The sequence below is a fragment of the Gekko japonicus genome, unplaced genomic scaffold, assembly GCF_001447785.1.
Source record: "Gekko japonicus isolate JY-2015 unplaced genomic scaffold, Gekko_japonicus_V1.1 scaffold732, whole genome shotgun sequence".
Classification (NCBI taxonomy): Eukaryota; Metazoa; Chordata; class Lepidosauria; order Squamata; family Gekkonidae; genus Gekko; species Gekko japonicus.
In genome coordinates, this window is record NW_015159732.1 from 494,378 (window position 1) to 507,329 (window position 12,952).

Here is a 12,952-nt window from a genome sequence, read left to right on the forward strand (position 1 = left end):
GGAAAACCCTAACTAATAACTACAACCGTTCAACCCATGAGAGAAACAAAAACTTAAAGACAGGGTTGGAAGAAGGAAGCAGTCACTTCCTAACCCCCTCCTTACACCAGGCCTGAAACATCTGCCATGTGCGATTATAGACCCTGTTAGTGGGGCCTTGGCTAGAAGCTAACATGGTGGAAACCACTCCCTCTGAGTACCCTATCTTTGTGAGGAGTGACCACTAAACCTCCAAGCTGTGAGATTTAGCATTCCTGGTCATGGATGTTGCATACTCCTCTGTAGAAGAAGGTTCTCCCTCAGGGGAAGCCTCCAGGTGTTCTGGGAAGAAAGCAGATCCTGAAACCAAGGCCTCCATGGCACCACCACTAGAACCACTTCCACACCTAGCTTGATTATCCTTTGGATCAGTCTTTGCACCAGCTGAATTATGGGGAACGTGTATGGCAGCTGATTTGGCCAGTCCCAGCTGAGGGCATCCACTCCAATGGCCCCAGTGCAGTTTGCTCTTGTCATGAACTCTGGAAGTTGGTAGTTCTGCTCTGTGGTGAAGAGATCCACTTCTGTTCTTCCGAATCTTAGGCAGCCCTGAAGAATTACTGCTCTGTTCAACATCCACTCTGACTGATCTCGAGTGCCAACTCAGCCAGTCCAAATGGAAAAAACAATAACTGTAGAACAATAACTAACAAGTCTCTTTTTTAAGAGACCTGGTGGAATGAGCTCCCAGAAGAGATCTGGGCCCTGTGGGACTTGTTGCAGTTCTGCAGGGCCTGTAAAACGGAACTCTTCCACCAGGCCTTTGAGTAGGAGCCGCCACCGCCACCATCATTACGCCTACATCATCATGTTGCCATCGTTACTATCCTTCTATCTACGCCCCCCTTATTGGTCCCGCAAATTGACCACCCCCAGAGCGGGGACTATTGGGGGTGCGAGACGTGCCTGGCAGAGGACAACACTGTATGGACGTATATTGTTGCTGCTATATTTATGGTTATTATTGTTGCTTGTTGTTAGTATCTTTAGAACCCCATCTTTAATTTTATAGTTAACTAATTTTGGAGCACCGTAAAGTAAATTTTAGTGAACTGTAGTTATTGTATTTTATATTATTCTGTACTGTTAATTCTCCTTTCTTGTATTGGCTCAGACAGTCCGCCAGAAAGTTGTTCTGTCCTGCGACATGCACTGCCTTGACTGACTTCAGATGAATTTCTGCCCAATGAAATAAGGACTGCACCTACTGATGAAGAGCCTGATGCCTGGTGCTGCCTTGCCGATTTACTTAGGCCTTGGCCGTCATGTAGTCTGTGTGCACTATGACATGTTGACCTGAGAGGAGATCTTGGAAGGTCAGGAAACCAACCCTTATTGCCCTCAGCCCCAATAAGTTTATGCACAGAAGGGACTCGTCCAGGGACCAAACCCCCTGAGCCGTCCTCCCCTGGGCATAGGCTCCCTAGCTGGTGATGCTGGCATCCATGGTTATCCTGACTCTCCTTGGTTCCCTGAAGGGACTCCCTTCCAGGAACCTTGAGGGCGTCAACCACCAATTGAACTCCTGATGGAGAGAGCTGGGGAGCCAAAGGAGTTTAGACTGACGGTTGGCAATCAAATCCTGAAAAGGAAGGAAGAACCTCTGCAGGGGGGCAGGCATGCAACCTGGCCCACTGGAGCACATCCTGGAAGAATACCATCATCCCAAGGAGCCTTGCTAACAGCATCAGGTCCACCCTGGAGCTCTTGATCACCTGTTGAAAGGTTAAATGCAGTTTCTGCTGTCGCTCTGGGGACAGGAAGATTTTGTCCTAATTGTATCTATTCGAACATTGAGGTATAAGATTGACTGCGTCAAGATCAAGTTGCTCCATTTTTATCACAAACCCATGTTCCTGGAGGCAGGAGAATGTCCTGTTCACATCTTCTATTCCCTGCTGGAAAGATGGGGCTTTTACTAGGATGTCATCTAAAAATGGAAACATCACCACGCCCTGAGTCCTCAGGTATGCCACGAGCATGACCAGGACTTTGGTGAAAACCTGTGGAGCTGTCTTCACAACCAAATGGAAGGGCCTGATACTGGAAGTGTTTCCCATTGTAGGTAAACCTCAAGAACCTCCAATAGGCTTCTCGAATGGGTATATGAAGATAGGCTTCGGAGAGGTCTAGAGAAGCCAAGAAGTTTCCCTTTTGAATGGAGGCCATGATGGATCTCACGGTCTCCATCTTTAATTTCTTCTTTCCTATCCTCCTGTTCAACTATTTGAGGTCCAGGATAGCTCTGATGTCCCCATTTTTCTTTGGGACAGAAAAAGAACAGAGTAACCCCCCCCAATGTCCACTGTGCCTTGGGCACTGGCTCTGTCACATCGATGTCCAGCAGGTGCTTGCAGGAGAAGGAGATGCTTCTGCTCAGAATATTTCCTGGGGACCTGAAGAAAATGGTTGCCCAATGTCATGCTGAATTCTGGCAAATAGCCATAGGTGACTGTGTCTGAGATGGAGAGTTCCCATCAAGCTGCAAACCATCCCCAGCCACCCCCTGCCCCGATTCCTTGGGAGACCGAAGATCCTTGATAGTCAGGAGGAGGGAGTCTTCTTGGAACCCTTGTTGTGCTGATCTGCTTTGTTGTAGTTGGCTGCTCTGTTGGAACTCTGCTGTTTTAGTTGCCACCTACCCTTGAAGGGCCTGGAAGAACTGGTTCCTGAAGGGGCTGGTGATCACTTGGATCCTCAAAAGGAATGAAAGCGTCTCCTACCTTTACCATTCTTCCTCCTGGAAGGTAGGGCTTCTTATCTTTGTCTTCCACAAGGTATTTATCCACCTCCCAGTTCTGTAGCCAGGTGTTGCACCCAGCTGTGACGCTTGAGGCCATGGCTCTGGCGGACAGCTGTATAGCATCCAAGGAACCATCAGCTGCAGTGGCTGTGGCCAGGGTGATCTCCAGCTCGTCCTTGAATGCCTTGGGAACATCACTATCTGCTGCTTCCAGATAGGAAGCCCAGGTATAAGCTGCCCTGGTGAAGAGAGAGTAGGCGGTGGAGGCTTTCAGAGATGTGGAAGAGGCTTCAAAGTCCTTGTGTAGAGCTTGTTCAATGCACTTCTCACAAAGATTCTTGGGAAACCATCAGATTCCATCGGGAGCACAGAGGTGGAGCACAGATGACACAAGATCATCGACTAGTGGAAGCTTACATTTCTTGGCTGCCTCGGGAACTAAAGAATAAAACTTAGAAATAATTTGTGGTTAGCCTTTGGCTTGACAGGGACTTCCCACTCGGAGTTGACCACAGCATTAAACACAGAAGGAAAGGGAACTCCCAAAGGGCCCCCCCAGCCTTGGGCAGAGCTCAGAAGGAGCCATCCAGAAAATCTGGGTCTGGGTCCACCTTTTCCTTGTTGCTATAAGGGATTTTAAGGGCCCACAACACCTTAGGTGTCAGAGCTCTCTCAGCCCCACCTATCTCACAGGGTGTCTGTTGTGGGGAGGGGAAGGGAAAGGAGTTTGTAAGCCACTCTGAGACTCCCTTGGGTAGTGAAGGGCGGGATATAAATCCAATCTCTCTTTTTCTTCCTCTTTAGGCAACAGCTTGCTATAGAACTCCTAAGGAAAAAGTTGTGTCTGCATAGTGGTTGCAGTGGGTTCTTCCTCCTCCTCGGAGAGCTCTCCTTTCTTCTTAGTGAAGGAGGCATCTGAGACTACTGAGTTCCCAGAGCAGGACCCCATCAATGGACTGGGTTCCCTGGAACGGCTGGGGGACCCATCCAGCCTTTTTTTTCTTGTAAGAAGGAGGGGATCTGTTTTCCCTCTTACTTCTAGAAGACATGCTGGAAGTGTGGGATCTCCCTTGCTTGCTGGGGGGCCTGGGAACTAGCTTCATGAACTCCCAAAACTCCTTTCTCATCTCCCCCTGATACAGTCCAGAAGATTAGCCTTAGTATTGTTGCCTGAGAGATCCAGGGTGGGAGCTCCCTCCACTGGGTTTTCCTGTTGGGACCCTGAATTGGGGGCACCTGCAGGGGAATTCAGAAGAACAATGCCTGACACCACACCCTCTGGGGGCTGAGAATAGAAAAGTCCCACCTTGGCAACCATGTCCTGCTTGAAGGGCAGAAGCTAAGGTGAAAATGTCCTTCTGTTGGGGCTCCCCTCCTCCGCTTTCTAACTCACCCACTTCCAAAAACGGAAACCAACAGGACTTAGTGGGATTCAGCAGCAGGTGGCGATGTCTGACCAACATTTGGAGCCAGCTGGAGACTGACTGTAGCTGCTGGCTGGCCCCCTTTTGGATCCCGGTAAAAGACCACATTTGAGGTGCTCCAGTGGGGAAAAGGAAGCTGCCTTCTGTCTGTACTGGGCTCCCTGAGCTGAACCACCATCGCTCAGATCCAGCCTGAGGGCTGGAGATCCCCGCAGGTGAGGCTTGTTGAAGGAAGCAGGGGCCAAGGAAGACTTCCAGCTGCTGCTCCTATTCCCTCAGACTGCTGGAACACGGTAGGGGCATGGAGGGGAAAGGGGGGAAGGGAGAACCCGTCAACGTTCCTCTGTGAGCTGCCCTGGCCAGGAGGAGAGCAATCCCAAAGGGGTCAGATGAATGTCCAAAGAAGGAAAAAACAAAAAAAGGAAGCTTAGCCAGAAATCGCAGCACTCACTAGAGTACAGACAATAGCGTCCGGCACCTCAGGGCAGGGACTAAGAACTGGAGTTCTGGGAGATAAGCCCCTCCCCTTCAGGAATCACAAAGGTAGCAAACCCTGACCTTGAAGAAGAGCTAGACTCTCAGAAGTAAGGACTGCTCCATTCCGGACCACTGGAGAATGGGTTCAAAGCTGGGTAGGTAACAGTTGTCTCGCCAGTTTATAACACAAGGAGATGGTAAACGTAACCCACCTTGCTAGCCTCTGGGGCAATACCCTATGACCTTTATTGGGCTTACCACAGGCCACAAAGAGGTGGGGGTCTTTCTGGAATAGTTGAGTTCTAGCAAGGCAGAAAGAGAGGACTCCTCTATGAATGTCGAGAGAATGTAGTGTCTCCTGGCCCTCATCTGTCGGATCCGGAAAAAAGGTAGGCAACACTGTGGGCTGTGGAAGGTGGAATTTTGAAACCACCTTTGGTAGAAAGGATTGGTCAGGGTGCAGTTCAACTTTGTCCCTGTGAAAGATGTTATGGGGGCATCACTCCAGAAAGCACAGAGATCGCTGACCCTCTTCGCTCATGTGATCGTGATCAGAAATGCTGTCTTCCAGGCGAGGAGATGGAGTGTGGTGGTTGCCACTGGTTCAAATGGTTTGTCCATTAATTTGGCTAGAACCAGAGACAGACTCTACTCAGGAACAAGGGGTTTCTGAGGGGGATGGAGCAGCAACATGCCGTTGAGGAAAGCCTTGGTCATCCAATGGGAGAAGAGAGTGCCGCCTTCTGCCAGGTTGTGATTGGCAGAGATAGCTGCCAGGTGAACTTTTAGAGATGAAAAACCAAGTACAGATTCTTGTAGGGACAACAAATACAATAGAACATCAGGTAGTGGCACCCTCCAAGGGTCAAGCTGTTGAGTGGACACGTAAAAGAGAAACATTTCCACTTGGCCTCGTAAGTCCGACAAGTGGCCAATTTCTCAGCATTTAGCAGGATGTGGTACATCTGTGGTGAGAAGATTAGGGAAGTTATTTTCCACACTGTCAACTGGAAAAAAAACTATGGTCCACTGGCGCAAGACCCTGCCATGCTGCTGCGATAGGAGGTCAGGAACTGGAGAAAACTGAAGATATGTATTCTGCATCAAGTGTAGCAGATGGTCATCTGGGCCACCAAGGCATCACTAAGATACTGGAGGTCTGATTGTGAATGAGCTTCTGGATGACACGCTGTATTAACGGGTAGGGGGGAACAGGTAAAAAAGTTTCCCTGTCCACTGATGCATCCTTGGATGGCCCATTGTTTGCTGGTCCCCTACTGTAGGAGGCATGGCACTTGGTGTTCTCCTTGGTGGCAAAGGCATCCACCTGTGGGCAGCCGAATGCTTTGAAGACAGAACTCAGGTACTTTCGATTGAGAGACCATTCATTCTCATCTGAGACTGTCCTGCTGAGGAAGTTCGCCTGAACATTCTGAACCCCTGGCTTGTCAACCACAGTCAGGAAGATGTCATGTTCCCTGCACCAGTGCCAAAGGGCTATTGCCTGCTTGCAGAGCTTGGCCAAAGTGTTGCCTCCCTGTTTGTTGACATAGTACACAGTTGCCACGTTGTAGGTGGCAACCTCCTCTACTTGGCCCACTAAGGATAGTAGGAAAGACCTCAGAACCCAATGCACTGCTAACAACTTGAGGTAGTTGATGTGGAGATGTTGCTCCATGGCAAACTGTCACCTGTGTGCATAAAGAGTCTCGAAATGGGCTCCCCAACCCCAAAATGAGGCATTCGTGGAGAGCAAAACCTCCAGGAGCTGCTGTCGGAATGGCATGCCTATCAAGAGGTTGCTGACTGACATCCACCAGAGAAGTGTGGAAAGGATATCTGGAGGGACGGACAGCACGGTCGATTGTAGCTGACAGTGAGGACTGAAGTAATGTAAGAACCACAGCTGGAGTGGTCTCATGTGTAGTCTTGCAAAGGGGACAACAAACGTGGTTGAGGCCATGCAACCTAGGAGATGTTGGATGGAAGATTTCGCTAATTTCGCCATGAACTCTAGAGCCGTCGTTCGCAGGGTGGAGGCCCTATCCACAGGGAGGCAGGCCCGCTGATGGATGGTATGGAGCTGGGCACCAATGAACTGGAGCATTTGATTATGCTGCAGAGAAGACTTGGCCAGATTGATGCATAGGCCCAGCCTGTCCAGAAGGTGGATATGGATAATGATGGCACCCCACCATGAAGCGGAGGTAGCAATGATGTTGTGGCCAGATGGTCACATGAAAATAGGAATCCTGGAGGTTGATGGATGCTAGGGGGTGGAGATTGGTACCCACAGGTGGGGTGGTGAGAGGCAGAAGGACAAGTTCATGGTGATGGGGGGAGTCAAAGAGACCTCTTGGAAGTTTGTGCAGGTATACTGGTGGAGTGTGTATAAGACGTAGCCTGGTATGATTGTTTAGCAGGGATAGGCTTCTTCCTCCAAGTGTCTGGTGCCTGAAGGGAATGCTGGTGTTTGGGGTAGGTCATTTTCCAGTGTTTTGGTCTGAACTGGCATTGGGCAGACCCCAAGTTTCCTTGCCTGCTTCCTCCTGTCATCCATAGTGGTAAGAGTTTCGTCAGTGGACGCATGGAATAGGCCTTCCCCATCAAAAGGTAGATCTTCCACCTTGGCCTTGATGTCAGGCTGAAGTGATGTAGATCTGAGCCACACATAATGATGCAGGGCAATGGCTGTAGCTAAGGTTTTAGAGGAGCAGGTGACCATATGTTTAATGGTGTTTATCTGCTGCTTAGACACTCTACAGGTCTCTGCTACCATAGAGGAGGCTGTCTGCTGGGAGGAGGATGGCAAGTCCTGATCAACGGAACAAAGTGGTTGGCAAGATGGAAACTGTAGGCTGCCATGCTTCCTTCAGACCTTCCTTCACTGCACAGGGAGCATAGGGAGAACAGCCACTGGAGACAACTCACATTGAACTAGTTTGTGCACTATGTTGGTGACCTTGGGAATATTGCTGGTCATTTGTACCTGCAAGGCCTTCGCCATACATGAAGTAAGTTCCAGGTATGACTTTGAGCCGTCTGATGGTGAGAGGGATCCCTGGTGGGCAACTTCAACTTCAGATCCCAGGGGACGTGTGGATGGGCTCATCCTTGTCCAAGTCCAACTTGTCGGTGCTGATGTCAGATGACTCAGAAGAGGTCTGTATATCCCCCGATAGTGGGGGAAGGTTTGGCAGCTGAATTGGATCAATGGTCTGAGAGAGGGAGCTGCGAGGAGCGGGTTTCGACTCCAAGGTTGCAGTCAGGTCATTGTGGTGCAAGAGAGATGGCTGTTCTACTAGATGGCTGGCATCGTGGCTTGAAGTTCTTGAACCCAACGGGTGGGTAGTTCGAAAGATCAGAGAGTGGTGGTGCAGGGAGTCGTAGCAAGACAACCATAAAATGGCACAGTGGCAATGGTACGGCGATCCATAGTGAGAGGTCCCGTAGGAGCACTGGGGGAACCTCGAAGGCGAGTGGATCCATGCATGTTGGTTTTGTTGTGGTCAGTACCAAGATGGAGATCGGTGTCGGGAGGAGGACCTTGAATCCAACAAATGTGTCTATGGCCACATCCATGATGTCTTTGGTGGGAAGATGATCTTAAGCTTCGGGCACAGTGGTAGTGTGTGCTATGGGAGCCAAAATGGCTCTGAGACCACCGCTCTGTTCGTGTATTGGAAAAGACTTCCTGGATGTCAGCAGGATGGTGGGGTCCCCTTGATTCCAACCATCAAGCTTGGAGCTGAACGTTTCCAGGCTGGGCCTCTCCTGATGGTGGGTGATGGTATGTTGGCCCAGAGGTACTTCTTTGAGCATGGCAAATGGAGTGACAATCGGTGTCAAGGCAGTCAAGATGGTCAGAGTAGAGGCCACAGTTGCGGAGGCATGCCAGTCAGACAGAGATAATTTGGCTGAGTGGGCTGTTGAGGTTGAAAGACCTATGATGACCAATGGCTTGACAGATGTTGATTTTGGGATATGCCTTGGTTTCTTCAGCTTTGGGTTCAAGGGGATCGGTTCTGAGGCCCTTTGGATGATTTGTCCTTTTTATGCTTCTTCGCAGCTGAAGTGGCCAAGTCCTCCAATTTCACCGAATCTCCCCTCGATAGTGGGGGAGGCAGTGTTGACTGGAACTGAAGAGTTGAATACCTTGCTGGACAAAGAGACAATTCCAGCAGGAATGTGTGAAGTCATGCTGCCCTGGGAGTAAACTTAGCACAGTGGGTAAAGGATTCTACCTGATGTTCCTTACCAAAGCAAAATAAGTCGTGACTGTCAAATGATGGTAGTTTGGCCCAGCAACCACGACGCATCTTAAAACTGTTCCTTCCATGCACTGTGCCCCCGAAGGAAGAAGGGGGGAGGGAGGGGGAAAACTCAAAAGTAATCCTTTAAAAAATATATATAGAAGTCCAAGAGAAAACATTAAAAGTAAAAGAAGACGAAGCGGCAGTAGAGGACAAATATCAAGGAGCTCGGATGAGGAGAGAACACAACGAGGTGCGGACAACGCGGTTGTTGAAAAGGAACTGAGCAGGAGGGCGCTTTCTCCTCTGCTCCATGGATGCACAGTAAACGCCTACTCCACAGAGCGTGGAGAAAAGTGCACCAAAAATGTTAGAGGCTAGTTCTGATAATTCTCCGAGGTTGGGTTCATGTGTAGCTGCTAACCCAAGCGTGGGACTGCACAGAAACCATGAAGAAGATCACCATATTCAAATCAACTACCTGCAATATGGACACCAGTTTTATGGATGGCCTGAGATGCCTTTGGGAATTTCCATAAGCAACACTAAGATTGTCACTGAAGACCAAAAGCAAAATTCTGAATGTTGGTAATGTTGGCAGAGTGTAGATATGCAGTAAAAGGGAGCACAAGCTGTTTAAAGCCTGTTTCTTAAGAAGACAGCAAACTTTGTAAGAAAGAGGAGCGAGAAAGAGAAATCTGTCTAGCTAGCTAGGAGGAAGTCAGTAACGAACAGAAGCTCAGCAGGTGCACTGAGCCAATCAGGTGACAGGAAAGAGACTCTTTGAAAATAGTAGGAAGTCCCTAATCTCACTATGCTAACTAGTTTAGCAAGATTTGTTGTCCCTTCTGCTGCCCCCTGCAGGATGTTCTTGCCATCTTCTCTATCTACACACAATAGACCTTGGATATTCCAACAGGTAATGCAACATAAAAAGCAGCCAACAAGAGTGTTTAAGTCAAAACTACAATCATGCAATTGAAGGAGATGGAAACATCAACCATCCTTAGCATCAGAGCATACAGGAAGCATTAACCACTATACTTGAATCTAAATGAAGAATCTTGTATCTGAACATTTAGGCTCTGTTTTTCTAGAAGGTTTTTTTTTTTAATTATCTAGGTTTACTGAAATATTTCTTCCTAGGAAATGAGAAAAAGTTCTTTGAAAATTCAACAAGGCATAAAAAGCCCCAGCTTAAGTTAGGCACAACTGATCCCCACGGCAAAGTTTCCTTGCAAGTAACTTACTTTCTGTTATTTTCAGTGGGACTTGGTCACTTCTAGTTATAGCTGGATCGGAGCCCTACATGACCTTTCGTGGGAATTCAGTCGGCTTCAGAGATTCCAGGATAGAACAAACCACTCTGATACACACTGGAATTAAACTAACACAACATTGTATCCCTAGAAATGCTAGGGATCAAGCTAGCCCAATTTTGTCAGATCTCGAAAGCTAAGCAGGGTCGGCCCTGGCTAGTATTTGGATGGGAGATTGCTAAGGAATACCAGGGTCGTGATGTGGAGGCGGGCAATAGGTTACAATCCTACATACAATTCATTGACTTAAACTGGAGAAGTGTGGTGCAGTTTTTTTAACAGAGTTATAAAACACTCTATAAAGTTGTTATAGAGTGCTGGACTATGACTTAGGAGACCCAGGTTCTAATCATGTAGACATAAAGCTCACTGGGTGATCTTAAAAAATCATCCTCTCTCAGACTAATGTACCATGCAGGGCTGTTGTAAGTATAAAATGTAAGGGGGAGAATCACATAATCTATCCAGAGCTGTTTGGAGAAAGGTTGGGATAGAAAAAAACTCTGACTGATACGATACGTCTAACGTTGTGCTGGCTTCTGGCCTGTGTCTGTGAATGAACATAAAAGGTAGTTAAAATCAAATACTCCCCTTCTGTCCACACTCATAATGGGATTCTGTGACAAATGTGTTTACTTAAAGCCCTTGAACATATTATAGCAACAGACCACAGTTTAGGGCTCAGTGAGTGTTCTGTAATAAAGTCTGCTCCTGAATACCATACCTCTTTCAAACTGTAACTTCTTGTACCTCTGCATGATTTCTGACGCAACCATACACTCGATCTGTTGTAAAGGAGGAGACAAAGAAGGAGCAGATTAACAACAGCCGTAACAAAAATCTTGCTTAACAAAGAGAGACAATGAATTTGGTGCAAGAATGACACAACAGCATTCTCTCCCCACCCCTGCCCCCAAGTGGCTCTGATATAACATACCAGGATTGTTATGTAAGAAGCTGCTTGTACTAAGAAACCTACTTCATTTTCTTGTAGGTGACCTCGCTTTGGGCAGGCCGCATCAGGGCAGCTAATTGCAGTTTCTAGACCTTCCTTGATCAAAAGCTCTACATACTGCTTCAGGCACTGTAAAAAAAGTCAAACATAAGTGTTGTAAATAATCCAGTAAATTAAGTATGATTTCAGAGTGCTATTAGATTTCTCAGCTAAACTGCCAAGGATGTAAAGGGCCTACCTGCCTTATATTTCTGCTTCCCTTTTTCATGGAAGAATCTGCTGTGACCTTCTGTAAGGAGGACCCTCTTTATAAGAAGGCCTCTTATAAAACCTGTATAAAACTTACTTGCACTTATTAGCCAAGTTCTGACAATGTCTAAACTGACCAGGGTGGGTGGGTGATGGTGACAGAACTAAGAAAGCTAGTTGGGATCCCAACGACTTTAGGCTTGAATGTGCCCAAGAGGGACTTTCAACAGCAGAATATCCATGTCAACTAATCAGCTCAGTTTCAAAATCAGTTTGACATGTTTAAGGGGGAGAGTGAACAGAAAAGGAGTTCCTGTTCAAGAAACAAACCCTTGGTCACAAAACCACAACTGTTTATACCGTTCTTTTAGTCCTGGCCTTTGATCGGAGAGCACTACAAGACGTGTAAAAAGTTAACAGTAAAAAACAAAAAGAAAACAACTGCAGTAGCTTTATTCCCTGATTTTTCCATAGTCCTCTGCAGGATGCTCTTAGAAATATTGTTCCCAATTTCAAACATACAACGATGGAGCATTTTCTTTTATAGTAAGTGGTTTACATAAAAATGCAAGTGAAAAAACATTCTGAAAGCTATTTTGGAAAAGATGCTGGTAACACACCCACATAGAATTAATACACACTCACTGGTGATCTCTACCCTCCCATTTTGTATACTTACATTTTATTAATTTTTTAATATATTTATCAACTGATACCAAGTTTTAAGCAACTTCCCACACCAGCATTTCTTGACACCTGGAATCTGGGAGGTTCTCGAGGAGGTCTGCTCTTGTGATCATCTAGGTAACATTAAAATGTAGCCTCACCCATTTTTCTAGGTACGTGAGAGCAGAGATGCTTTGTATCAGGGGAAGGGCTCAGAACTGGCTTCCCTCTCTTTTGAAGGGTGGGAGCTTATAGAGCTGCTACTGCCCACAGGACTGGACTTCTAAATAACCCGAGAGCATAAGCCAAAACAATTGCTGCTTAATTATGGGGATTCAAAAGCTCAGCCCTAGGAAGTATGATTGGCTGAGTGATACCAAGGAGGTACAGTCCTAAAATAGCATCAGGTAAAAAACTGAAGTGGTTTCTTACTCTGTTTTCCAACAGAAAGGGTTTTATCAGAAATCCACAGACAGTAATATGTGATTGTGATTTTTGATTGTCTAATAGAAGTTCAGGTTTGTGTGATGCTTGTCTTTTTCTAATTCTATAAGCAGCTCTGAAAGTTTTCCCAGCCTCCTTTCCACTTTGTTCATTTGGCCCTTCTAATCGGGGTGAGGTTGATTAGAACTTAGAATTGAGGTCAGGGCCTTCTCTGAAACAAGGACAAGGTTTTACTTACGCTTACTTTTGAAATGTCATTGATGTGGCTTTCTCTGCGCAGTTTTGAGTTCACTAGAGAACACAGGCCTTCATGGGCCATGCACTGGATGACTTTTGAAGGGGGCTGCCTGTCAATGGTGGGAGCGAGAAGGGAAAGGCTTGGA

General features: G+C 47.2%; 1 protein-coding gene across 3 annotated transcripts in view; it reads right to left on the reverse strand.

The window, feature by feature from the left end:
- Positions 1-12,952, reverse strand: part of RNF144A (ring finger protein 144A) — a 93,981-nt gene that overhangs the window by 8,733 nt on the left and 72,296 nt on the right. For all 3 annotated transcript variants that reach the window (XM_015429043.1, XM_015429056.1, XM_015429048.1), the window contains exons 3-4: positions 11,235-11,339; positions 10,980-11,040 (exon numbers count right to left, since the gene is read on the reverse strand). In XM_015429043.1, the coding sequence (XP_015284529.1) occupies positions 10,980-11,040; positions 11,235-11,339 (166 nt within the window). The remainder of the gene's footprint in view (positions 1-10,979; positions 11,041-11,234; positions 11,340-12,952) is intronic.